Here is a 27,852-nt window from a genome sequence, read left to right as displayed (position 1 = left end):
AAGGCTGAGGGTAGGACACACATGACTTAATAAAACACTGCAATTAATCAACAAACATCTCTCAGGATTATGTGACCTATGTCAAATAGAGGAGTCAGTGGAGCATGACATTTTGCAGTGCAGCAAGAATTATTAAAGAGGGAAATCAGGAAGTTTGGAGTGGAAGAGTATGAAAAGTGTATTTGCCATCAGGTTAGGGAGTCTATTCCACTACTTGAAAGAAACTGGATTGATCAAAAGAATTTAGTGTTCAGGAAATATAGTTTTTTTTTCTTTCTTTTTCTCTGATGTTTGTTTATTAAGTTAGATAACTCTGGTTCACACTCCAACATAGTAGGTGGCGGTAATGCGCTTTTACGGTGATTGCCACTCGCCGTAAAAACGGTAAGAAGCAGAAGCAGAAGAAGAAGAAGAAGAAGACTGTGGGAGACAGTAGTTAGGGACACTATCGCCAGTGTTTCCGACTCCTGCCATCTGTTTATACACCTGTTAATATGTAACTATTGGAAAGTTGCATGCAGCGATAACGGTACAAATGTCGAAATCTTTTCTTCCACAGTACAGACAACCGAAGCAAACACTAAACCATAAAACGCTCCACTGAGCTTTTTGTTGAATCGTCTTCTGTTGCCACTGTTATGTAAAGTAGACAGAGGCAGAATGGCAGCTTTACGTGCAGCCAAGCAAGCTCTGAGAAAAGAAATAAAACGACGGGTTTCTGCGTTGAGTGACCAAGAGAAACATCGACAGTCTGTAGTCGTTTCACAAAAGGTAAGCGACAGTTAAAATGACGCTAACTGTATAGAGAAGGGTATTAGCTTAACTAAGATACCTGTGTGCAAGAAACGAGAACAGAAGACAAACTTATTGAATAACAAAACGATACAGTTTTCCAATTCAGCACTACCGTAATAGAAATGTTGGAAGATGACGAGATTTTTTTCATTCGTTCATTCATTCAGTTCAGCATACATCTAGTAGAACACGAAACTCTTAAGATCAAAAATTGCCTTCATTAGGTCTTCTTCCAGTTAAACATGGCATGGTGGGAGTGGGCAGTTACAGTCAGCCAGAGCTTTAAGTTGATAGTTTATTGAAATAAAGTGGTTTTGGTGTTTGAAAACAGTGCCGAAGTGATTAGTTTCTTATTAGTTTATAAAGTTTTAAGTTAAGTGCTGGCTGGTATGTAACTACTGATAATCAAAACAACTTTGGAATGACGTCTGTCTTTGCTAACTGTTGACTCTCAACATGCTCCCTGTCGCCACCTGATGATGCTCAATTACAAGTGTGCTAGTGAGCCAACTCAATAGCAGTGAATTAATGACATTATCAGCTTCACCTGTGTCCAGTGTTTGCAGATGCAAGCCTCGACATAGTATAATGACACTATGAGATTTTCCGCTGTTAAATAACATAGAAAGAAGAGATGAGAAAAATATAATTATAATAATTGTAAATGATGTAAACAAGGACACAGATTATGTGTCATTGAAATGTGTTAAATGTGTTAACATAACTCTCTCCTGTTCAATACAAACATGCTCCTTTATTTAGAGGCTTCCTAAAGGAAGGGAAATGTCACATGCCTCAGTCACGTAAAACTCATCAGAATTCAAGCTAAAAGAACATGAGATGATGTTGTATATAATAATTATATTAGCCTGCACCATGGTTGCCCAGTAACAAGTCACTAACTCTAACTTACAAAAAACTTGTGATTTGTTTTAATTATAGCAACAAGTTTTATATAATTATGATATATATTTAACTTAGGCTACCTTCTGATGTAAGAGTAAAGAAGTTAGAAGAGCTGCTGTACTGTACTCACTGTAGTTGTGCATCCTCCTGGTGTTTATGTGCAGTGAGGGATTATTACTGATTTCTGTTTGTGTTTCTTTCCCAATCTTACTTTGGCAAGTACAGTCTTATCATTACCAATAGTTTGTTTACCATACACTGTTATAAGTGTTGAAGTGTGGTTATATGTCATTAAAATGTGAAAAAAAGTATAAGATGGTCGCATTTTCAATGATGTGTGAATTGTAATTACAGAGAATATCCGAGCTGTCCATTTAGTTGACAATCGCATTGGCAGATATCTGATTACTATCAGACTTATTTCCACATATGATTGAGGCCCGAAACAGATCTGATAATATCCGATTCCATGTGCTTTTTTCCTGTTTACACGTTCATAATGCATATCCTATGCCACATGTGAGCAAAAAATCGGAATTGGGTCACTTGTACCAGGCAGCGTAAATGCAGCCTTAGATGTAGGCTGTTGGGAGTGGAGTCTTTGGGAATCTTACTTTAAAATTGTGCACAGCTGCCCTGTACACCCGAACATAGGCTTCTACCTTTTCCATTGTTGGTATAGTGCATTTATCAAAGAGAAACCATAGCTGTGTCTCAAATCACATACCTCCGTGTACACTATGCACTCACTGGCGTAGTGCGCAAAATTTGACAGTGTGGTGTTGTCTCAAATCAAACACAGCCATTGTGCACTTAGCGGAAAACGGGACGATTGCAAATTAGCGTTAGCTATCGTTAGCATTTGCGCTACCAAATCATTACAAATTGCTAAATTAACCCAAAAAACATACTGATGGTTTATAACAGACAACAGTACAGTGGTGCTTTGTGCTAAAAACACATGTATAACTTACATTTGTATAATGTGTTCACATAGTTACAACGTACCCGGCCGCCATTTCCAGTTTGAAAATTGGTCCCTCCCCCTCCACTACGTAGCCAAGATGGCAACCATTGAGGGCGAGAAGTGTCCATAGTTCCACACTCAACTTTTTGACCGTTTTGAGTGCACCATCCGGGTACTCACAGTGCACTGCATCTTTCCATACTTCTCAGTGTGAACGCACTTCTGCACTCAAAATGTTAAGTGTAAATACAGAAGTATGCGATTTGAGACACAGCACATGTGTTTACTTAATCCTGATGCCTCACCAGGGACCTAAAAGGCATTTAACATTTTATTTTTTCAATCATTTTGGCTGTGATTATGATGTAGCCATGATATTTGGCAAAGATGTATATTTTTTTATTGAATTTTGAATTCAGCCACAAATCCTATATTAAGTCTATAATAAACTGTATAGAAACAATAGTAACTTTCAGCCTGTTAGGGCCCTTTTAGGTCCCATTGAAACCCATTAAAACCACATTTTTTGATCCCCTGGTTGCTACAGCATAAATTCATGCTTTCTGTTTTATAAGACTTTCAAACTGAAGCCCTGGCTTCAAAATTGTAGTTTTTACTATTTTACAGTTGATTGAGCCATTTTCTCTTTTTTTAACCTTTTGTGCCAAATGCTCACCTTTCTGACAATATCAACAAAAACTGAAAATGTATAAGCTTTGTAAATGTAGAATTTATGGCAGAGCTGTTGCAGGCCTGGAGTTAAGTCATTTTTAGGGCAAGGCCACTTCAGCCCTTGAGAAATACAAATATATTGGAGCATTGCGGCCAAAACCAATGGTGCAATAACAATAAGTGATAATAACATTGTATGAAGATGAAACAATATACAATCAACAATTATTAGTTAGTGTATTGAAAAACAGTACTGAGTTTCTTAAATCTGTACACTGAATGTTTGACTTGCTACAAAATGTCTGATTGTTTATTTAAATAAAAACTATGAACAATTCATTATATTAATTGTTATTGTTATATTTTAATGATAAAATAAAGTCTATAAATGGTCTAAGGGTGATCAAAATGAATCTGAACAAGTTTCAACACAAATGCAACTATTAGCATTTGAGTCTGCAATCATAGGAGCAGTCACAAAAATGATATAAAACACTTTTTTACATGTTAAACATTAAATACACTGATGACTAGACTAGGATGATAGCTGCGAGTCATGTAACAGCCGACAGACTCTCCTGGTCTGTCTTAACTTAGAATTGGCTGTCTGCTTACAGGGAAGTGTGTGTGTGTGTGTGTGTGTGTGTGTGTGTGTGTGTGTGTGTGTGTGTGTGTGTGTGTGTGTGTGTGTGTGTGTGTGCACGCGCCCATCAGATCTCACAGCAAGTTGTAAACTCTGTGTATGTTCGTAGTTAGCTAACACTGTGCAGCAATATCCTGGTTAGGGATGTCAACAGTTAACCACCAAAAATATTTTTGACCGGTTACACACATTGGTTTGTAGGTTCATTTGCATACACAATCCACTAACGGCTAGACAATTATGTGTTCACAACATCAGATGTGTAAGACTGACTCTTACAGAGAGTGTTGCATTACGGGTTGTTTGTAGCATTAATGTTGCTAAGCTAGCTGGTGTCTTAAAGTCTGTTTATAGTGAGTGTGTTAGAGTCAGTCGGCACTAAAAGTGTTTTGTAAGTCCAGTTTAACCTGCAGGAGTTTCTGTAGGCTCATGTTACATATTTTTCTGCCATGGAGGAAATAAATTCATGGCAAATGAAAGCAAATCCAAAGCGTCTACTGACATCTATACTGCAGAAATGGAATATATCAAGCTGCCAGATACCACTGTCACAGACAGGTGTCACAGGCAGTCTTACAAATACTAACTGCCAGAGAAAATGATTTTGACCACTTCCAAGAGTCTAGCAGGAGAGAGTGTGACTGGTAAAATTTAAAAACACAACATTTATTAAAACTTACACTGTACAGTGCTTAGCTGCTTGTGCTTATCACATGACGTTAACTGTTAGCTAATGTTAGCTAACGTTAAGTGAAGCTAAGTGATGTATTATTGTATGCTTTATTTCAAGAGCAAAATAAGGTAATATGCTATTAGAAGTTAAAAACTTTGAGACTTTACATAGACTATAAATTAACAGGTGAGAGTCTTTACTTTAATCTTATACTGCATAAAAATAATAATGCATGAATATCACTGTTGTTGCTAATCATTGACATATCCCAGACTGTGATAATCAAAACAAATTCACCCAGCCTTTAGTATATTGAAAATATTTCAATTTGTGTGTTTTTTCTTTTGTAAATATTAGTGGTATCATCACAAAAACTGGCTAAAGTTAAAGGGTTAGAATTCTGAAACATGAATGAATATTTGGTAGTTATGATCAGGACTGATGTTTAAAAAAATAAACTCAGTGAAAGTATAAAATTATATTAATATATAATATTTTTTATGGCCATTTTTGATTTGGACCTTTTAGGTCCCTAATATGCTGAGAGGGAGTTTTCTTTTTAAATCTGACATTGTACAAAAAATAATAATGCATAAATATCACTGTTGTTGCTAATCATTGACATATCCCAGACTGTGATAATCAAAGAAAATTCACCCAGCCTTTAGTATATTGAAAATATTTTCATTTATGTGTTTTTCTTTTATAAACATTATTGGTATCATCACAAAAACTGGCATTTAAAGGGTTAAAATTCTGAAAATGAATGACTGTTTGGTAGTTATGATTAATGATCAGGCCTGAAGTTGGTTAAAAATGTAACTCCGTGAAAGTGGAATATTATATTAATATATAATATTTCTATGGCAGTTGATGGGGACTTTTTAGGTCCCTAATATGCTGTACTGATAGTATTTTAAAGTGAGGCACAATGGTCAAATATGAATCAAGCTTTGGCTTCTGTGAACAAATTCAGAATCATGGAAGACAAAACTCTTGATTCTTTTGGGAATACTCTGTGATCCAAAAAAAAAAAAACAACTTTTATGGGGCCTTTTAGGAAAAATGTATCTTAGGCCCCTCTTGTACCCAGCCACTTTCACCTCAGTCACCACATGGCAGCTTCATTATATTTTACCTACAGCCAAGGAAACCAACCTTCCTGCAGCAGGATTGCTGTGTATCAATTAGTTTCTGGTCATTTGAAACAGAATTTTATTTTTGAAATATGCATCATGTGAGCATAACATAAACTGAAATTATGAAGGTTTTAAAAAAGTAGGATCAGCCATTAGACCCTTTACTGCTGCATATTACCAATAAATTAGCAGTTCAAATCAAATCACCACAAAACAATTACCACACAGTGACCCTTTGTGGCCCCTGGGGGGACTTAATAATGCAGCCTTGCCTCTGCTCCTGGACTATGATAACATCACTGATTCTAACTTTCCTGTCCTCTGCGTTTGCTTCTAGCTGTTCAGACACCCCAAGTATGTGTCCTGTAAGCGGATCGCAGTGTTTCTCAGTATGGATGATGAAGTGCGCACTGAGGAAATCATCAAAGATGTGTTTAAAGGGGGTAAAAGCTGCTTCATCCCCAGATACGAGAGCAGCAGCACCCACATGGACATGTTGAAGCTCAACAGTCTGCAGGACATGGAGACGCTGCCTCTGACATCCTGGAACATCCAACAGCCTGCTGACGATGACAACAGCAGAGAGGAAGCACTGGCTGCAGGTAAGCGTGTGTGCATGTGCAAACACACACCATTTAAAATTGAGTCTTTATATTGCTGATGAACAGGTCACACAACTCTTCTCCAGTGTACTGTGCTTATTCTCAACATTGCTTTTGGTTATAATACATCGGAGCTAGTATTGGAGCAAGTTGTGCAAACTGTTTATCAATAAGGTTTTGATGGATTTACATTGCTCATGCTTGTGCTGACACTGTTGTGCACCTCGCTGTGTGTGCAGTCTCAGAATTAGTAATAATTGTAAACGCGCCGGCGACAGACTTGGATAGAATCATGTTTTCAGGTCGTCCGTCCGTCCATCCCATTCTCTCGTGAATGCAGTATCTCAGGAACACCTTGACAGAATTTCTTCAGATTTGACACAAACAATCCCCTTGGACTCAAAGATGGACTGATTAGAATTTGGCGGTCAAAGGTCAAGGTCACTGTGACCTCGCAAAACATGCTCTTGGCCCCAACTCAAGAATTTATGTGCTAATTGTGACAAAGTTTCTCATAAATGTCTTATAGGATAAAATTATGAAGTGAATGCATTTTCTATTCAAGTGTTTCAAAGATCAACTTCACTGTGACATCATAATGTTTTGCAAAAACACTTTTCTGGTCTTTATTCAACGCCATAACTCAGGAACAGAAGGGGAAATTATGACCATATTTCACATTTGGTCAGATACTAAATTGGTGACACTAATCTCGGGTGCCCACCTTGAAACTGTGATGATTTTATTAGATTCCTTCTAATAAAGCCTTCACTACAAATATTCTGAGTTTGGACAGACATGGTTGTAAACTGCAACTTGACTGGTTGGCAGAGGAATACAACCATGAGGTGGTATTTCTAGTTTTATTTAAGAAGGGACAATGCACATTAATTAACATGAGCACTTGGGTCCATCATGTAAATGTGACAGATATAGCCATACAGGCTAATCTACATCTGCAGTCCCTAGCACGCTGATGGCATATAAAAAAACATTAAAAGAAAACATACAAGAGCACATCAGCATGTTCAATTGTCCAGTAACCACTGTTTTGTAGATCTGGAGAAAGAGTTGAGAGATGTGATGTTCCGTAGTTCTTGTAGGTAGTTTCCAGGTATGTGCTACTCCACTGGGAAACGCTGACTGCCCAAAGGTACTTCTTCTATGTGGTATTTTACAGTCCCCTCTGGTAGATGAATTTTATACACAAGTAAAATATGTTTTTCCAGTTTAAGAAATCATATTTGGTGAAAATGTTTTAAAAGCCTGCCTATAAAGTGTTTCTACTGATTGTAATGTGGTCCTACCTGTCTTTGTCCAGCTGGTAAGACAGTAGTTCATGTGTGAGAGAATCATGGCATTGATGTACAACTTTGAGGCCTCGGTAATTAAATTGTTCCTAATATGTCTAAACTTCGACAAATTGACTTAGACTTAACTTGTGTTTTGAATGCGAGTTGTGAATCTATTATTATGCCTAAATATTTAAAATTGTGCACTACTGATAGTCTTCTCCCTGCTACTGTAACATCTGCTTACCATAAAACATTTTTTGCAGAAGGTTGGCTATAAATTCTAATCATAGTGAATGACAAATAAGAATTAAAAAAAAAACTATGAATGTCCAGCTTACCTATAATGGAAGTCCATGGTGTAGAGGGGCAGTCAGAAAAGCATCCAAGGCACTGATAGTGAGTTAAATATCCTTTATTAATATATGGATATACCAACGTGTTTCCACTAAAGGAGTCTTCGTCAGTAGCGAATGACATTTGGGCCGAGAGAGTTAATTTGAAACCAATACGTTCCAAGTCTAAACATATCGTAGCTGTGCACTTATATGTCAGCAGCGTAAATTGTCGTGTAACCATGTTTCTGATAGGCATATGAATTTGATTCATATAGAAGATGTTGTAGTTGTTCACTTTTAGGAATGTTTTACAGCTCTGATCAGTCCGATCGCTGGCTGTGATTGGCCACTGCAGCGTGACGTCAAATCGCGTTTCTCCAAAAGTTGACTCTGATCAACATCCGCTCGGAGAACACGCTCCACACATGCCGTCAGATCGCCGTCTACAGGAACACAACGTTGCAGGTACACGGATGTCTGCACAGAGCCCACGCGCACACCCTCTGATGACGAGATGTTCGTCACGTGGACCCTAGCGGACACTCGCGGACGCGGCAACTATAATTTGAGCTTTGGTGCGGAGGCACCAAATCTGTTGATGAATGTCAAATTGATGGGTCCCATTCATTTTCTATGCAGAGCCGGAGATCCTGTCAAAAACTGTTTTGTTCTCAGCTGGAGATAATAAGAATACTGCTGCTACTTTAGTCAGACTGCTTGTTGTGTATAATGAGAGATGGATGACCCTGAATGAACCAGATCTCATTCTTTAGATTGGAATATCACTGTCACTGTCAGCTAGGTTCAAAGATTAAATGTACAAGCTTTTAGTATTGAGAGACCGAACATGTGATTGTATACATTATATTTTGGTAACATTTACACATATTCAGGGAGAAGAATGTCTCCAACATGTATTTTTATCCTAAACCTCTCTTACTTTATACTGTAATGTTTTGCCCTCACAAATGTCCCAAGCTGAATTCAGCAAAGCTTTATAACTACACAAACTTGCTCATTTCAGCTTGATGAATGTCATCTTTTAATGAACATGGTGCATGTTTGTGACATTTGATCATTAGCTTAATGAATTCCCTCAAATTACCATTAAAAGCTTGGCTTTGTGAGCAAATTTCATTCACAAAAATGTCATTCATGACAAATGTTGCAGTGTCTGTAGTCTGTATTGGGGAAGTCTGGACTTTCATGACAACAGCTTAACACTGAAAGAAAAACACCAAAGTAGAAAAATGTGCAATTAATTACTTCTGTTAAATAGATAAATACAGCAAATAGAGTATATGGTATTTACATCTAGGAAAGGGGGACACCACTCAAAAAGTGTTATACTTCTGTTTCAGTCTTGTTAAGAGCATGTGTTAAATAGTTAACCCAAATGAGTCATTTTCAATAATTCAATTGATAACACAATATGAATTTTCTGCTGACAAAATTTAATTGTCTTAATTTTGTCTTAATTTTTTATCATTGGTATTAAGATCTATAAAGTATTAAATGTAACTCTGAGATATCTGCAGATATAAAGAATATACAAAGTTTTGGATAAGGTTTGGCTGTAGCTGGTTTATATATATATTGGCAAAGACAGATATTTACAAGAGACCTTTATCACTGACTGCATTGTCTGTTCTCATTGTCCAGGAGGTCTGGACCTGATCCTGATGCCAGGCCTGGGTTTTGACATGTCAGGGAAGCGTCTGGGACGGGGGAAGGGCTTCTATGACACCTACTTGGAGCGCTGCATCAGACACCCCAAAGGAAAGCCTTACACCATCGCCTTGGCCTTCAAAGAGCAGCTGTGTCAGGAAATTCCCGTCAACGACAATGATGTGCTCATAGATGAAGTCCTGTATGAGGATGATGAGTAGCTGGTGAATCATTAGTGGTGGTCCATGAACTCAAAACTATCTATATTTACATGCCAAAGCCTGTTGAACCTTTCATATCAGAGTTTCAACTTGCAAAAGGTCCCTACCATATATGTTCAAATACATATGAATTTTCAGTTCTATAATTAGAAATCCTCTACGCCTCCCTCATTGAAAAATCCAGAATCTATGAATATGCAAATATGTTCACTTCAAAAGTTTTCCTGGACACAAGATGTCTTCTAGTTCACTGTAAAGTCCATTCTCAGTGTATGTGCACTGGAGGCTTCAAGTTTCCACATCACACTTTGTGTAAGTTGCAAACTGGACCACGATTAGCTCCAAACTATTTGTGATGTCACAAATCATGCTTATAAGTATAAACCTTGAACTCAGATTTAAGGTGAGCACAGAGAAATTAATGTGAAAACAGCCTTCTAGTGTCAAGTAGTGGAGCTCAAATATCCAACTCAGGGAACAGTAAGCACAAAATAAAAACACATTTCAAGAGTAAGGGGGCTTTAACAAGACATGTCATATTTCTTTAGTCTGAAAATTATGTTTACATTCAAATAAAAACAACTGTATGAAACAAGGTAATGCATCATGTGTCAAGTTTATTCAGAGCACCTCAACATTATATATATTTTAATGTTTGAATTTTAATTATTGTTGCAATCTAAAATAAAATGGCCATTATGAAATAATGCTGATGAACAGTAACTAATTCTCATCAAAACTGAGTTTGCAGTGATTACTTTTGACTAACTTTTAAAGTATTCTAATTGCAGTAGATGCAAAATTCAAACTAAATCACATATATTGTAAAACATATCAGTTGACAGGATTGTTTTCCCATCAGCTGAATCATTCAGACTCAGTTACCTTAAATGTTTTCCTGCCCAGGTTTAGTAAAGTCATCTATCTGGAGTCCAGCTTGTTGAGCAAGACCCAACCAAGCTCACTGCCTTAGCTCACTACATGAGCTACCTCTCTGAAAAGGAGTTTGACTTTCACCTTTGTATATTGCAATTCATCAGCACAAAATATGCTTATTTGAAATGTGAATTTCTAACATAATACAGCCGCTCAGGTCAAAGTCGTGCTGCTGTCCTTTTTTGATATTTGCAGACAACACCCTCAGAGATGCAAAATATGTACTGTTAAATTCTACATTATCAAAAAAGCATGGGTGATTGCAGTGGAATTTACTGCACACATTCATGTTTCCAAGAGGATGAATCCTTTCCATTTTGGGCAGTTTATGAATAATGCTCATCATTTTCAGTTTTTACCCATTGATACTGTAGAGTATGAAGCCCCTGAAAGGTCATGGGAATTATTTTCTGAACTACTTTTGTGTTACCTCACAATAGGTTTTGCATTCCCTCTGTTGTGAAGTTTGCATACAACACCACCATCATCAGCCAGATTTCAAACAACAATGAGAGTTCATATCGGGAGGAAATCAACAATCTTGCAGAATGGTGGACAGAGAACAACCTACTGCTCAGTGTCAACAAAACCAAGGAGCTGATTGTTGATTTTAGAAAAAAGGAGGCAAATACACACAGCCCTGTCTACATCAGGGGAGCTGAGGTGGAGCAGATGAACAGTTTTAAGTTCCTGTGTATCAGCATCACAGAGAACCTGTCATGGACATCACACATCTCAACTAGTAAAAAAAAAAAAAAAAAAAAAAGAATTCTCAGAAACAACTGTATTTCTTAAAGAAACTTAAGAGGGCAAAATTCCCATCTCAAGTATCCTGACTAGAAACATCACAAATTGGCATGGGATGTGCACCAAGACAGGAAGGCTCTGCGGCAGGTGATTAAAACTGCCCAGAACATTATTGGTACCCATCTACCGAGCATCAGTGATATTGGTGAGGTGAGGCGATGGTCAAATCCAAGATGGCGATAATCAAATCACTCAATTCGAGGCTTCAAAACTGCAGTCCAGAAACCAATGGGTGGTGTTTTGGTTTTTTTTTTTTTTTACAGTAAAAGCAGAAGATGGATTTAAACAATTCACCCACCCCATACCCCATATGATATGCCCTGGCATTAAAAAGTGTTTCTGTTCAGCAAAGTTGAAACCCATCAGCATCCTCTGGTGGGGAGGACAGATCAAACTATAATTTCACTAAAAGTGAAGAGAAAATGCAAAGGAGCTGCTGATCAGACAGAATCCCTCCAAGTCATCAAAAACAAAAAAATTGTATCTTGACCTCTTTGACCCATTGTTATTTAAAGGAGACTTAACATGCTTTTAGTAATTTTCTGTGATTTATATACTATTAATGTTGGATGTCTATGTTAGACATGTAAAAGTTCCAAAACTTGAAGTGAACATATGTAGAAATTACTCTTTCAAGTCAAAAGCCAACCTGCTCTGAGCACTTTGTTAGCAGAGTTACCTCAAACTGATGTGAGATCATTCGCACATGCCCACAAATGGCTGTCCCTTCTGTAGCATTGGTTGCTAAGGTTGGTGCTAAGCTTTTTCCATATCATTCACTCTCATATTTTGGATCAGGTTCCAGCTCAAACATATATAGATGTATCTGAGAAGTTGACATTTTGAGTAGAGAATGAGAAAAAAGTGAAATCCTGCTACTATCGTTTGTTTATGTAGCATCTGAAGCCTCTTGGCAGACTTCTGGAAGCTAACCAATCAGAACAGAGTGAGCTCATCAGGAGGGGGGCCTCAAAGAGACAGGAGCTGAAACAGCTGGTTTCAGACAGAGGCTGAACTGAGGGGCTGTGTCAAGGGTCAGTATAAGATACATAAAGAGTTGAATTGTAAATCATGCAATGTACCTTTAGATATAATTAGATCCACTGTAATAGGCATAGATGATAGACTCAGTGAGCTGAGGAAGACAGTAGAAGACATATACAGTATATAACAAAAGTAAACCACCGTGCAATATCACTAAAATGTTAAAAGATTCAAAATTATATCATCTAACAAGAATTGTAGTATTTTAGGATGAAGTGTAAGGTATTTGATCTTATTTATAATTAAAAACAAACAGGTTAGATGGACTACATTGAAAATACAGGCCTCAAAGTGCAGCCTCAATGCAACAGAAGTGAGCACACCTGTGACCACCGAAACAAAAGTCAGTACACCTCTGACCACAAAAGTAATAACACCTGTGATTTCCAGTTAAGGCTAACTGCCTGAACAAGGTTATAAAAGAACCTGTGAATACCACAACCATCTCACTTTTGGCCTGGGTTGTGTGTAATGCACCATGGATCCACATGGTGAGGAATTGCCTGAACAAGTAAGAAACCAAACTGTGAGACTTCATAAAGATTGGAGAAGTTACAAGATCATCCGTAGGCTACTGAACAGAAGACAAAACATGGCTGTAGCAGTGGTTAGGAGGTACAGGAGGCATACTAACAATAACAGAAGGCACAGTGGTCATCCTTGAAAAATGACAGTACCCAGAATTTGCTATTTCTGCAACTTTGCATTGAAAAACAGACAGGCAAGTGCTTCTGACTTGGCACAAGGATTATCTGTGGAAATTGGTGTTTCAGTGACTGCTCAGACAATGTGAAGGACATTGCATGAAGTCAACCTCTATGGGCGAGGTCCAAAAAGAAAACAGTTGCTCATAAAATAGCACAAAACTGCAAGATTAAACTTTGCCAAAGAACATGAAAATAAACCTGATGAATATTGGCAGCACATTCTTTGGTTGGATGAAACCAAAATGAATAAGTTTGGATCAGATAAGGTCCAGCATTTCGTTTGGTGTGGACCTTGCCAGGACTGCCACAGTGACTGCATAGTGCTGACTGTGAAACATGCAGGTGGGAGTGTGCTGATCTGGGGCTGCATGAGTGCAAAAGGTGTAGGGGAGATGACATTTATATATGGCACTATGAATGCAAGTTTGTATACCTAAATACATAATGAAAAGATGACTCCCAATCTGAAGAAGGTTGGCAGGAGATGAATTTTCCAACATGGCATTGATCCCAAACACACTGCAAAAAATCACACAAGAATTTATAAAGAATAAAAATTGTGAAAACTATGACCTGGCCAAGTATGATCCCTGACCTGAATTCAAAAGAACACCTTTTGGAAGGTGGAAGGAAAACTCCTCAGGCAAAGATCAGCTGAAAAGAATCATCTATGAAGAATGACAGAACATCTCTGCACAGATTTGTGGAAGACTGGTATCATCCGTGCCCAGGAGGATCCAATCTGTCATCAAAAGGCGGGCATACAAAATATTAAAAAATGAAAGAATGGAGTCTCACTAATGAAGGCTGTGCTGACTTTTGTTGCAGTTCGTTCTTAAATATGCACCTTTCCTTTTGACCCTACAATAAAACAGTGTATATACTTTGGCCAGTGATCAATTGGTGTATTTACAATTTTAAACAATTATTTGGCTGAGAACATCGTCATGCCTGCTTTCAAGCATTATATCTGGTCTCCAAATCATCACAGAGGCAACTACTGTCGGCGAGTTACACCAGCTTTTCCTTTAAAATGCACTACAGGCAAAACACTTAAAACACTTAAGAAAGGCTGCGCACTCACATGAATATGCAGACATATAGCATATAGCTTGAGAGCTATATTGACATGTGCAGAAAACATACTGTAACAAGCACCTTTGGCTGGAACTTTGAAGAAACACAGTGTTTCAGTCTGTCAAATAGATTGTAACACTGTTTAAACCTGGGGTGAAGCTAAGCATGAAAACTAACCTGACCAGGACCAGGTTAGTCTGGAGGGATAAGTTTTTATGATCACTTAACTCCGAATTGAATTTACCAAAACAATAAGCCTGATTTACTGAAATAAGCCTGGTGTAACTGGTAAATGAAACACCCGTATGGTAGAATTCCATGGAGACATACAGCGCTCTGTTGATGGTTATGTGACCACTAGATGGCAGCATTACATAACTAATGAAGCTCTGATGAGGATGACACCCTGACATTAAAGGCCAATTCACTAAAACCTTCTCTTTATACATCCATGACTAAAACACTGCCCTACAAAGTAACCTACAGATGGAGATCAGACAGAGGAACCACTGATGGTGGACAATGGGCAGGAAAAGATAGAATTTTGGGGTTTTAAAAACTGTTTAATGTGCATTTCTTCTGAAAAATAAACTATCTTTTTATTTTGAAATATCTTGAGTTTCTTTATGGAGAGACTAGCTTGATGTAAGTATATTTCAAATAAACCAACATACTTTCAGTCACAATACTAAATACCTGGATTTCAACCCATGACCACCTGAACCATTTCTCAGTGGCATTAATAGACTACAGTGAGCTTTAAAATGAGAGGGACAGCAAAACAGATAGAACACATCCACCCTTTAACACTCAGTAAGGGCACATCGAATCAAACAGTGATAGGAATCAATTCAGCACATACTTTACTTAAAGGGTGACTTCGACTTGACAAGTGAATTTTGACACCTGAAAATTATTTTTTCCGCATTTTGGAATACCATTTTAGTATAACTTTATTGATGTGTCTATAAACATAGCATTTTCAAAAAATTCATGTGATGGTGTGAATATATTTTGTTGTTTTAATTTTATTATTGATTTTTAATACATTTGCAAAAATGTCGAAAAACATGTTTTTACTTTGTCATAATGGGTTTTTGAGTGTAGATTGATGGGTATAAATAGCAATTTTATCCATTTAGAATTAAATCTACAACACAATAAAGTGAAAAAAAAAGTCTGGATATTTTTTGAATGCACTGTAGGTGGTCTACCCCCAACTTCACATGGGTCCTTAGACTCCTGGAGCCCACCATGGCACACTAGACATGGTTATGGCACATACAAGTAATATTGCATGATGCAGTCTCTTTAACACCTTTGTATGGCTACCATAGCAGTTAACTTCAAAGAAGGTAACTCATGTCATGGTTGCTATTACATTTCCAAGAAAGTGTAACTATTAAACTGCTATCACGTATTCTGATGTCTGTATATTAGCATTATATGTATATTTAACTATATAGTGTATTATGAAGAAATGAATTGTGTAAGTCATCTTGTGGACATTGTTTTTGTTCACCATATGCAGTGGTTGCTGGTAAATGCTGTTGTCTAATTCTAGTGTCCATTTCATCATGTGACATTCATGTTTTCCAAAAATGCATTTTAGACACAAATGCAGATTTCAGTAGAGAAATGAGATAGGTTAAGGTTGCCAAGCTAACAAAACGGTGAGACTTTTTAAAAAATAGTTGACTCCTGTTATACCTGGACCCTAGAAACGATACAGACGAAGTGTTCACCAGCAACAGGTCATCACCATCAGAGCAAAGATGTTTATTGTGGATCACCATGCAGTCATATCTACATTCAGCAACGTTCGCTCTGCCCTGTTGTTCTAGACGTTAACTGTCACTGTCACAACAGCAGAGATCCTTTTCACAGTTAGAACCAATTACTTGCACTATGACAGAATGGACAGACTATCCAGTGAGATTGATTTTATGGACATTGTTAAGGATTTTGCCATTTGAATAACATTAACTTCACCTAAAGAAAGATTGCAAGATTAATCAAGGAAGTCTTGAAAACCCCAGACTGATCCTATCAGGGAAACACTACTTCTGCCAAGTCTAAAAGTTCATAAACTGTAGACTTTATATAGCTTATCATCTTTGATGAACCTGACAGTGAAGGTTATATTGTTTCTGAACAGTACTTGCCTTAGAAATCATTACAATTCAGCAACCCAGTTTCAGTCAGCTTTCTCCAGGAAGCTGATTTTTCAGCTGTCAAATGAGAAACCTGGTTACTGTAATCGGGCTGGGGGGTTAGAGAAACCTGCTTTCCACAAGTAGGCTTCTCCTGGAGAACACTGCTGTCTGTGTATGACAGCAGACTGCAGACAGAAAGTACAACTGAACAGCTGGATGAAAGGAGAGATCATTACACAGAGCCATGCATCCTCATATTTAAAATAATTCCATCTAACATCTAAAACTGAAACTAAGACGAAGTAGGCTGTAGAAGTCTAAATAAGTTTTCTCCTGCTGAATATTTTTATGTGAGGAAGAGCTCCATTCTGTCTGTCTGTCTGTCTGTCTCTCACTGTACTGTCAGGCTGCTCAGAAACAGACATACACACCAAAAAATAAATTAAAATACATAAAATACATAACCCAGTTGCTCTGAGTAACCTGGTTTAGTCTTAACATGCTATACCATTGACCACTGGAAAACACTAGGCCTACAAATTAGGAAAATCGTATTAAAAGTAATATTTTTGTCAAGGCAAAAATGTTGACAATTTTTCAGTTTTAATTGGAATCTGGATGGAATTATTTTGAATAGGAGGATGCATCGCTGCTCTGCTGTGTTGTTCCCTGTCTGCAGTGTGTTGTTATATGTATATGTGGCAGAGACATCAGCATGTTACCTGGGGAAACCAAGTTTCCTGATCTACTAGCCCCATTACAGTAACCAAGTTTCTTGTTTGTATGACAGTTAAGTAATCAGCTTTCTGGAGAAAGCTGACTGTAAGCTAGTTACTTATGTGCATGTAAAACCACTACATGTCTGCTCAATGGGAAATAAACTTTGTGTATATCCTCTCAGTGATGTGTTTTTAAAAGCTCCTAGGCTGATGGAATGGCAACACTAGAATGTGCATTTCCTGAAGAGAATGCATGTGAGAGCTGGAAGCTGTTAGCTGCTGCTGCTCCCAGCTGCCGTTGGGGTCTGTAGGATAAGTGACGTCCAAGAAGTTAAGTCTCAAAGTGACAAAGGTTCCAACTCAGTTCCACAATTCCTCCCATAGACTGCCATTATAAATTTTAATACTTAAAAAAAAATTATATAAAATCACTGACACGTTACAATAAAGAAAAATACAGACATCTGCTGAAATAGCTGCACAGTTTGACATTTGAATGTTTTTTATAGCACAAAGTATGCAGCAGTTAAAAAAGGCCAAAAAAATGTACAGAATGTGGAATAAGAATAAAGAGTGAGAAGAACAATGTGATTGCTTAAAGCAATCGCACAATAAACAACGACCATAGTGTGAGAGCTGTGTTCTAGCTCTCACACTAATTATCATTCTAAATAAAGTAGGCTAGGCTAACAGGTCAACTAGGCCTACTCTTCTCACAACAGGCACTTGTTTACTGAGATGCTCAGATATGGCCATGTGCTCAGGGCTCTATGCCAATCAGGCCCTTGGCCTTGAGATCTTTGTTGTTGCTCTTAAATATATGTAAATATAAATTTTAATTTATAATTTAAAAATGTAGTGGGGTATAATTATGATCTTGTATGAATGTTTTGTAAAGTAGCCAATTTAATTACGTAAAGACATAAGCTTGGTCAACCAAGATATAAACATGGAGAATGTGCCTACAGTAGCATAGCCTCACAAATAAAAAGAAGCAAGAGATTCATCTGTGGTTCAGCAAATACTCCCTGAATCAATATTTTTTCACAGGTGGAAGGTGACTGTAGTGTAGAGGTGCTAGAAGTTGCCTCCTGCAGATGACATGGTGCATGCTTGCACTGGGACTACTAGCTTATGGGCTCAGATAGAAGTTGGCTGCGCTCTCTCACATCGCTACCACAACACGAGGGGCCAAGAATGTTAAGGACTGTCATAGTGCAGTGCATCTAGTGTGAGATTGTAGCGTGTGTACAGAAACAATGAGATGAAGGGAGAAGCAAATTTCAGATTTAATGTGGTTACTGATCATTAAGTCAGCTGTCTCAGCCACAGAGTTAACGCATAAGCAACTCTACAATCTGTTTGGAGTTCTGCTCGTGCCAGAGACCACACCGGGTGGTGATGGACACAACTGGTGTTTGAACTGATACATTTCATAGTCTGTGCTACATCTGATTTTGTTTCTTGAACAGTTACTTAGAAATTATTTGCATTATTCATGTGTGTATTTTGAGTCTTAAAGATGAATATGCTGTGCTGTACATGATGTGTGTACAGCAAAACAGGCCTAAAATGTCGCTACATGTAATATCAAAATAACATCATTTCAAAGAGACACATGCGGTGTGACTGGGCTGCCCTGTGCTACTGTGCACAGGGGGTTCACACGCTGGTCGAGTGTAGTTAGGGGCTCATGGCGAGTTTGTGTCCAGGGCCCGTGGTCCTTATAATCCATCCAAGCAGACGCTCCAGCTGCAATGGCACTACATTCCAGATAACTGGTGAATCAAATCTTTCAAGTCATGGAAACAAAAGTCATTTTAGGTTAATATTTATATAAATACATTTTCATGACTGTTCTTGGTATCTGTCAGTCAGCAGCATATTCATTTATTGCAAGTATTAAATACAATAATATCGTACTTTACATGCAGACAAGAGTAATAAATGAACTATCTTGAGTTCTCTCTCATCTGATCAGCTTCCGTTACTCCTTTTCTACTGACAAACAGGCATTCAGTTGTCTGATGGGGCGTCACCTTCTTCAGTGTCTGGTGCAAGTAGCCATTATAGAAGTCAGCTGCTGTCAGCCTTTTTTTCAGAAGCACTGCCTTGAAGCCCACCCAGCCGTCCTGGAACAGGGAACCCAGATCAACACAATGAGCCACAAATAAATATCAGAATGACATAAATCTGAAGGAAAGGGTGAAAGGGATTGCAGTGCTATTGTCACTTCATTCAAAACATTACAAAAACCAGACCTCTATTTGAAGCAGGCCTTCATTCTAAATTTTAACTGTTCATTTGATCTTTTTTTTTTGTCAAATTCACAATTTTCTTATCTGCTCCTATTTTAATTTGCTGGTGATGAGTTTCATGGGATGTAGCTTAACAGCAGTTTAAATACCAGCAAAGTAGAAGTGATTTGGAACTGGTTAGGGAATGGAGATGCTATTTGATGCTAGAATCTGACATGAATTTGTTGTACTGATAGAATTAACGCTGTGGAAATGTACATTACAACATGTCACATTATTTTACAAAGCTGATAAGATGCCACATTTACACAAGTTAGACCACACGTGTGAAAATACTAATTCAAATGAATGAATTTGAGAAATATTTGGACATTACTCAGTTTATGCTTCTTATGCCAAACCATGTTAAATGTATGGAAATCACATCTTTAGCTCAAGTTTTCTTTACTATTTCTGTATGTTTTGGTGTTTATTACAGCTAAGATATTAGCTAAATTCATAAGGCTTCTTTGTGTTATCACTTATGCTAATGTTGCTTTTAACTGTGTAAAAAAGCTGAATGAAGCAGTCTGGAGGATGCTCCCCTGAGAGCCATGTATTACTTTTTTGATATCAATGGAAAGATGATTGGGTATTTGGCGATAGGGATGGAGTTAAAGAGGGAGAGGTGTATTCTAACTGAGTTTGACAGAGCTGGACAGACCTTACACAACACAGCCAGGGTGTTGGACTCCTTCTGATAGCTCACTGAGCCAGGAACTGGTTTCCTCCTTTGATCTGCAAACACATCAGTGACAGTTCAGGGTCATGGCACTCAGGTTAATGCAACGGACACTTGCACGTCAAATCTCTACGCCATCTGGCCTCTAACTCTTCTGAAAATATTCCTATTCAAGTCTTTGAAAAGGATAGTGAATAGTGATGAACTCAACCCAACACGTAGTAGAATATGGTTTATTGTGGCAGGAATGTTTTATCCTTTTTTCTGAGAAATTGTGTTCTTTTTAAAGTGTAATGCTGGTGATTTCCTATATTTTTCTTAAAGTCAACAAATGTCATGTGCAGAGCCAAACCAACAATGAACTGATCTACTAACATGTATTGTGTGTGTATCCAAAGCCTGGTACATCTTATTCCTCTGTGCCATAGAGCTTCATTGTTGTCCAAAAATCACATCAATGAGTCACACTGCTGCACTGGGTGACATGTTCCTTTATCCCTGAAAACAGTGCTTCGCTAGCTTTTGTGCAACATAACACAACCTCTTGACTTTGTAGTGACATTCTTTAAGAAATTTATAATTCAGTACAAAGTCAAGAAGTTGTAATATGCAGCACAACAAGCTAGCAAAGCTGTAAACAGAACCACGTTCCTGCATATACTCAGTGACACACTGCCACACAAGGAACCTCACTCCTGAGGGTTATTAACATGCTGTTATTACTCTTTGGAGCTGTATCTAAACAAACTACGGTAGCCACTGTCTTCAGGGATGAAGGTAGATGTCAGCCAGATGTTAATGATTTTTGGACAACAACAGAGGTCTATGGAGGCTTTGGATACACACACAATACTTGTTAGTAGATCAGTTCATTGCTGGTTTGGCTCCAAACATGAGATTTGTTGACAATAAGATTAGAAACCTGGATCAGTTTCATGTGCCGCACTATCCCAGTTTCTGTCAGAGTAACCCAGCTAGCATTTTTTTTAAATTTCAGAACCAGAATAAATGCTTCTTTCTATTTCTGAAGCCAGGATATAAACCTGACTGGATAAAAAGTTCTCTAAATATTTTCATGGTCAAACAAAACTTACCTGATAATGAAATGTGACATTTTCCTACAAAATCAAGAAGCTTTATTGTGCTGCCCATCCATATGGTTCTCAAAGGTATCTGATGGCAGAGAGAGGGATCATTACAGTGATATTCAACAGAGTCTTGAATGGCTCATACTGAACAACAGTTCCAGATTAGTCCTCATTACCCTGGATCCAATGGCACGATATAAACGATCGATTTGGTCACAAGTCTGTTCCTCCCACACCATCCAGCTCATGGATGGATGGATTTTCGGGGCTGTTGGTTGGAGAGAAGGAAGGTGTAAGCTTGAAGGATTCCTCTTGATTTATATGTAGCAGGACTGTGTCTTTGTGGTTCAGAGAGCTACATACCAAAAGTTGCACCTGTCTGACTTTGCTCCATTTTATTTGCCATTCTCTCTGACAGTGTCCTCAACGTGTCAATCAGCTGTGGTTTAGAAAGAAAACACAGCAACTACGTTACCATCCTGTTAGTCAGAAGATAACGTACCAGGAATGTTTCAGCAACTCACTAGATGTGCTCCCTTAGTGGCTAGAGCAGCTCCAAGCTCATCAGCAGTACATCTCTCAGGGACAGGATGGAGCTCCTGTGCAAGAACAGGGCCCACATCGAACCTGGAATGTGAAGACATTTTGTTTTTGTTTAGCATGAAAGAGAAAACAGGAAGAACACAGGGTAGATTTCCTTCTGTTTACCTGTGAGGACGGATCTGCATGATGGTGACTCCTGTCACAGTATCACCATGCATGACGGTGTGGAAGACAGGCGCTGGACCTCGCCACCTCGGCAGCAGGCTGGGGTGAACATTCAAGATCCCGCTGCAATAAAACAGCATGTGCACGCACACGCACACACACAAAGAGTTTATAATTTCATGCTGTCAATGAACCACAAAAACTCGTGGTGTTGATTAGACTCTAGGTTTAAGTGTATGAGATTATGAGATAGAAATCATAGGTTAGTCATAGGTTCAGTGAGTTGAGGGTAAGAGGTCTGTTCCTATACTGCAGCCAGACCAGAGCAGAGAAACAGTCCACAGGTGTTAGTATGATTTTTATCTGACCCTATGTATGTTATTGATTTTGGGTGTTGGACATGTGACATAAACATTTCAGAGTCTGCATGTCACCTTAGGTAACATGGTATGGCCCTTCAGGGGGATCTTAGAAATACAAACAATGGATCCATGGTCAAGTTTGGAACTGTTCCAGATGTGGTATGTTGTGACACATAATATGTTGTGAGGCAGCTGTCAATTACTTGATTGGAGGGCTCCCAACTGACCTAGTGCCCATGGAAAACCTATGTTATTCATGTGATAAGATACAGAGGTGTAACCCCATATAAGCTATGCACCGACAGTGGTACGTTGCCCAGACCATCTTTGTACATGGAATGGACCCGATGGCCATCGTCTAATAAACGTCTACAAAATAAGAACTTCGTCAGCTCTTCCTTTGAACGATATCATCACACATCCTTCCTTTCAACAGGTTATAGAATATATCACTTATAGACAATAAATACTCACTATGGAAACTTGTTGATTAGTCTCTCATGGAGTAAACAGCCAAAAGACACCACCACCCCAACATCAAACTGTCCATGCAGATCACCAAGAGGCCAGGTGTGGAGCGGTAGGTGGTTCTGTTGAGCGAACCTCTTCACTGGGATGTCACCAGACAAAGTAACAACTTCAAGGGACTCCACTATCCCTCCACAGGAGCTCCTACAAAAACAATATGAAGGTTAGTAGCAGAAGATTAGGGTTTAAGGCCAGACACCATATTGAAAATGGAATGTCAGGATAACAAAATAAGCCAAACTTCTTAAATGTTGTCTAAACACAAGACACACAAGAGTTTTGTCACAACAAAATTGTCTAATTTGGCAAAATTATAATTTAAATCTGAAACTAGCAATTCAAATATTACAAACTGGGTCCTGTATCACAGAGCAGGATTGGAGGCTTAGCCAGCTTTTCAATCTTACACAAAAAGACAGCTCAAGCTCAAATTGAGTTCAGTTTGGAACTAATGTGGCAAGTTAAACCTGCAGAAAGCAGCTTTTCTCCAAGAATATGAATGAAAACATTCAAGGTGTTCAGTGTATGTACGAACTAATCTTTAACACTTCGTCTTTAAATTGAACTGACTATACTGAACCATCATCACTGATCATATCAGTAGCTGTTGGTGAAGGATGACTAAGAACACTGTCGTTCGCTCAGATGTGATACACAGTAACTCACATTACTTCCTCCTTAAAGGCTTTTTAAAAGACTGTGAAACCCACAGAAACAATCATAATGTAATTACTGTTGCAAATAAGTGGCTGTTGAGCTTTTAACCCTAAAAAATAGCACTGTATATCTCTAGTTTTGTACTGAACTGACTGTCCCAAAGTTTTACTACCCCCGATCCATTAATATTAGTATTTGCCGATGCCGAACCTGATCTGATACTTAGATTTACATAGCAGCAGAAGATATTTCAATATGCCACATACATATTAAATCAACATTGCATAACAGCTGTAGCACAAATTTTCACACGCTTCTTAATCCAACTGAAAGAGTTTCTCGTTGTAACGAGAATGTATTTCAGGGGTCAGCAATTAGGTTCAACCATGGGCCAGTTTTTTCAGCACTATTTATTGGAGACCAACGTCTTACAGGCACAGTGAAAATACAGCCCAATATGTTTTTAATACTGTATATTTGGTTTGTTTATTTCTTTGAAATCATGCAAGGATAAAACTGATGTCACGATTCTCATTAGTAAGTGACGGCAAACAGAATTACAGCAGCTCATGTTGATAAAGAGTTGGCAAAAAAATGATTCAAACATGAAAAATGTAACTGATAGCTTTCCACACACAATAAACACTGGTCTGCTTCATTTATGGATGAAAGTACTGTTATTGACCCAAATTTGTTCTGGTCAGATCAGCCAAATGATGTTTTCTACCTGTCATAAATATCATAAGTTTATAAGAGGTTAACAGATCATATTCTTTGAGATTTACATTAGCCCTGTGTTTACACTGCTATCTGCTATAGATTTATGTAGCGTCATGTAAAAGATTTGATGTCATCTATAAAGGGGAAAAGCTTCAGCTTTTGTTACAGGGCCAACTGTTTTTGTTGGAGGGCCCGATTTGGATTTGATGTATTTCCTAATTATGAAATTTGTTATAATAATAAAGTTTTCTTATAATAGTATGTGTCTTTACTGTGATGAACTGACCAACCACTGGACTTTTAATAACAGATATTTGACCTTAGAATTCAAAATCTTAACTTCTGTTAAAACCACCTTCTGAGCATGAACTGCCCTTGGAACTGTCAAGGAAGTGATCTTTTCAAAGTAAGGGATAATCAATGAGTAGGTGTGTGTTAAACGGTTTTAAGGTGAAGTGCCTTAAAACCGTTTAACGCACAGCTACAAGTTGATTATCCCGCTTATTACATGGTTATTTGCCAACAATGTAAAATACAAGCATTTGCAAATTTTTGGTGAAAGTTTTGCACTCAAAATCGAAAGGTTATGAAACAAGACTTTACCGTTGTCATGACAACTTGCCACACTGTACTCACTGCCAGCCTGAACCGAGGTATAGAATTCATGTAAGGTGTCATTAAGCATAACCACAGAGTAAAATCAGTGTTCTTTTGTTTTTGGTAGTATGTTAACTGCCCACTTTGTTGCCTTTTTTGTATTCATCTCATTCTTCTCTTTCTTTATCATTTGAAGCTTTTCAGGTGTCACTTCCTTGTGCCTTGTGTTTCTTTCTTTTCTTCTCCATTTCTTTTTTCTCTGCTGCTCCCTTTCTTCAAAACTAACAATGTTGCTATGGTAACAAGTTGAGCTGCGGATGAATTTCGAACGGTAATTAAACTCGAGCCGAAATACTGTGTGCATTAAACGGTTTTAACGCACACCTACCGGCTAATCAGAGAGGAGTATTCACCCGGACCACGGTGTAAGTATACATATGTAACCATGGTAACACAGCAGCGAGTGAAACGCAGTCATGGCAGTAAGCAATATTTTTCATCCTGTCTCTGCCTGCCTGGCGTTATACATGTCAAATAATATCATCAATCATTTCCTCATCAGCTCTATAAATAAAAGAAAGGAAGGAGCCTGAGCTTCTTGTGCAGGAACCGCACCTGTTGGATGTGAGGAGTTTTAGAGACTCCACAGCGAACTCATCAGAGCCAAAGAACAGGAGCCTCCAGGGGGGTCCGGAGGACAGGTGCCGCCTCCATACCGCAAGCGGCTGGCAGTGCTGCAGGCGGCGAAGGACGCTCCTGCAGGCTGTCAGCATACCGACCGCGCGTCCGCCGCGCGTCCACCGCATCAGTGCTGACTACCGAAATATCTGCGATGACGTAGATTTACCCTGAATGTATGAACATACCAATTCTAGGGAATTTGACGTATTATAACCCTTCCTACATACATCCATGCTCCAAACCGACTGACAGTGACACTGCTGTGGAGGCCGCCATGTGTACAATTGCACTTCCGTCCCTTCTTCCTGACGTAGATGTTATTGCCGGTTGGCAAACGCTTACTGCCACCTGCTGGACACTGTGTGTGTGTGTGTGTGTGTGTGTGTGTGTGTGTGTGTGTGTGTGTGTGTGTGTGTGTGTGTGTGTGTGTGTGTGTGTGTCTGTGTGTGTCGCAGGAGCAAGAGGTGGGTTAAACAGAGAGATGAAAGGTCCGTTTTCCAGGAAGGCCCATAGTTTGATCTTTTTTTCTTTTATTTCTCTAAATAATAGGCAGAAATGGCTGAAGGGCTATTATATAGTCTATATTTTTAAAACATTTATTCATACATCATTATCTTTTGTTATTTATATTATCTATTGCAGTGTATTTTTACAGTACCACTCACTCACTGTTTATAAACATTTATTATCTTCAGTAATTTATGGCTTTATTATTAGTTAATACATAATTTACTAATGCTTCATTGATCATTGTCTTTAGTTCATCAGGAACCCCTCCGATGGAATGTTTGACCACATAACAAAATCTTTTCATAAGCAACTTATTTTAACATTTACAACTCTAAACTTAATGGATTGCTATAAGAGCCATTTATTATTTAGCCTGTTTATTAATACTTATAATTGCAGGTGAATTATATGGGTTTGCTGATGGCTTATTTGAAATTGATAAACTTATAACTTACTAACATTTTTTTTAACATGCAGATATAAGACTTCTATCTGTATTATCACTGCGTAAAAACACAAAGCCATGTCAATAATGAAACATTTTATTAAAACAGTATACACTGATGCAAGATAGTCTTTCTTCAAACAGAATGGGAACCAGACTTCTTAACCTTACAATGCAACACCAATAACTCCAATCATAAACTGTTACATTCATAGTCATTTAAGCAGCAAGCTAAACTCTATGCATGAGTCTGTAAATGAGACCTTTCTTATAATATTCCAACAGATACACTGCATATCAAGTTCATTGTATATGTGTGCAAGAAGAAAAATGCATACACGTATGATATACACTCTGATAGGCTAGCTAAGCACATGGCAGACAATCTAGTTATCAAAAGAAAAAACAACACAACAACATCATCATCAGGGCCATATCACAACAGAAGTCATCTCAAGGCACTTTTCACATAGAGCAGGTCAAGACCGTACCCTTTACTTTACAGAGACCCAACAATTCCCCCATGAGCAAGCACTTGGCGACAGCGGTAAGGAAAAACTCCCCTTTAACGGGTAGAAACCTCAAGCAGACCCCGGCTCTTGGTGGGCGGCCATCTGCTTTGACCGGTTGGGTTGAGAGAGAGAAAGAGAGAGGGAAAGGGGGAGGGGGGACAGAAGAAAAACAATCACAACAACAACAACAAGCACAAGCAGCAATAGCCAGGGAAGGACGCCATCAGGACTGTGAAGGACCGCGAAGGTTCGGCCCGGGACTCAGGTTTTCCTGTGAGATGAGAAAGCACAAAAAACAAGCAAAGAAGCAAAGTTAGTGACATGCATTGATGTTACATGAATGCATACGGATGGAGAGGAGGAGGAGGAGAGAGGAGCTCAGTGCATCATGGGAAGTCCCCCAGTAGTCTAGGCCTATAGCAGCATAACTAAGGGCTGATCCAAGGTGAGCCTGGCCAGCCCTAACTATAAGCTTTATCAAAAAGGAAAGTTTTAAGCCTACTCTTATACATAGAGAGGGTGTCTGCACCCCGGACTGAATCCGGTAGATGGTTCCATAGAAGAGGAGCCTGATAGCTGAAGGCTCTGCCTCCCATTCTACTTTTAAAGACTGTAGGAACCACCAGTAAGCCTGCATACTGGGAGCGCAGTGTTCTAGTGGGATAATACGGTATTATGAGCTCTTCAAGATATGATGGTGCCT

At 38.5% G+C, this 27,852-nt stretch overlaps 2 protein-coding genes across 5 annotated transcripts; one reads left to right on the top strand and one right to left on the bottom strand.

Annotated features, from left to right (window-relative positions):
* Nucleotides 1-383: 383 nt before the first annotated feature.
* Nucleotides 384-10,156, top strand: mthfs (5,10-methenyltetrahydrofolate synthetase (5-formyltetrahydrofolate cyclo-ligase)). 2 transcript variants are annotated; one of them, XM_042422207.1, is made up of 3 exons: nucleotides 384-529; nucleotides 6,133-6,397; nucleotides 9,690-10,156. In XM_042422207.1, exons 2-3 carry the CDS (start codon nucleotides 6,187-6,189, stop codon nucleotides 9,914-9,916), a joined length of 438 nt encoding a protein of 145 aa, XP_042278141.1. In that variant the 5' UTR covers nucleotides 384-529; nucleotides 6,133-6,186; the 3' UTR covers nucleotides 9,917-10,156. The 2 variants fall into 2 exon arrangements, with proteins under 2 accessions (XP_042278141.1, XP_042278132.1); XM_042422198.1 differs by having other exon boundaries at nucleotides 384-771.
* An 8,471-nt stretch (nucleotides 10,157-18,627) lies between these two features.
* mtfmt (mitochondrial methionyl-tRNA formyltransferase) lies at nucleotides 18,628-25,995 on the bottom strand. Of its 3 annotated transcripts, none has more exons than XM_042410141.1 (10): nucleotides 25,617-25,995; nucleotides 22,974-23,171; nucleotides 22,138-22,260; nucleotides 21,954-22,056; nucleotides 21,793-21,868; nucleotides 21,606-21,697; nucleotides 21,436-21,514; nucleotides 20,324-20,397; nucleotides 19,402-19,494; nucleotides 18,628-19,154 (listed from the first exon to the last, which is right to left on the bottom strand). In XM_042410141.1, the coding sequence occupies exons 1-10, from the start codon at nucleotides 25,805-25,807 to the stop codon at nucleotides 19,149-19,151; spliced, it is 1,035 nt and encodes a 344-aa protein (XP_042266075.1). In that variant the 5' UTR covers nucleotides 25,808-25,995; the 3' UTR covers nucleotides 18,628-19,148. The 3 variants fall into 3 exon arrangements, with proteins under 3 accessions (XP_042266075.1, XP_042266068.1, XP_042266059.1); XM_042410134.1 differs by having other exon boundaries at nucleotides 19,286-19,494; nucleotides 25,617-25,994; XM_042410125.1 differs by lacking the exon at nucleotides 18,628-19,154 and having other exon boundaries at nucleotides 19,178-19,494; nucleotides 25,617-25,994.
* Between the last annotated feature and the right edge of the window lie 1,857 nt (nucleotides 25,996-27,852).

This window comes from Thunnus maccoyii, chromosome 1, assembly GCF_910596095.1.
Source record: "Thunnus maccoyii chromosome 1, fThuMac1.1, whole genome shotgun sequence".
Classification (NCBI taxonomy): Eukaryota; Metazoa; Chordata; class Actinopteri; order Scombriformes; family Scombridae; genus Thunnus; species Thunnus maccoyii.
Note: the sequence above shows the minus strand (reverse complement) of the source record. Positions and strands in the feature narration are given on the sequence as shown.

Bases quoted from the DNA above. Each gene is read 5' to 3' on its own strand.
- mtfmt (XM_042410134.1), bottom strand. From the start codon at position 25,807: ATGCGGTGGACGCGCGGCGGACGCGCGGTCGGTATGCTGACAGCCTGC. The intron at 22,057-22,137 runs GTAAACAGAAGG...TTCACATTCCAG, and splicing joins ATGCAGATCCGTCCTCACAG to GTTCGATGTGGGCCCTGTTC. The intron at 19,495-20,323 runs GTCTGTCCAGCT...TCCCTGTTCCAG, and splicing joins CCCTGGCTGTGTTGTGTAAG to GACGGCTGGGTGGGCTTCAA.
- mthfs (XM_042422198.1), top strand. From the start codon at position 661: ATGGCAGCTTTACGTGCAGCCAAGCAAGCTCTGAGAAAAGAAATAAAA. The intron at 772-6,132 runs GTAAGCGACAGT...GTTTGCTTCTAG, and splicing joins CTGTAGTCGTTTCACAAAAG to CTGTTCAGACACCCCAAGTA. The intron at 6,398-9,689 runs GTAAGCGTGTGT...CTCATTGTCCAG, and splicing joins AGAGGAAGCACTGGCTGCAG to GAGGTCTGGACCTGATCCTG.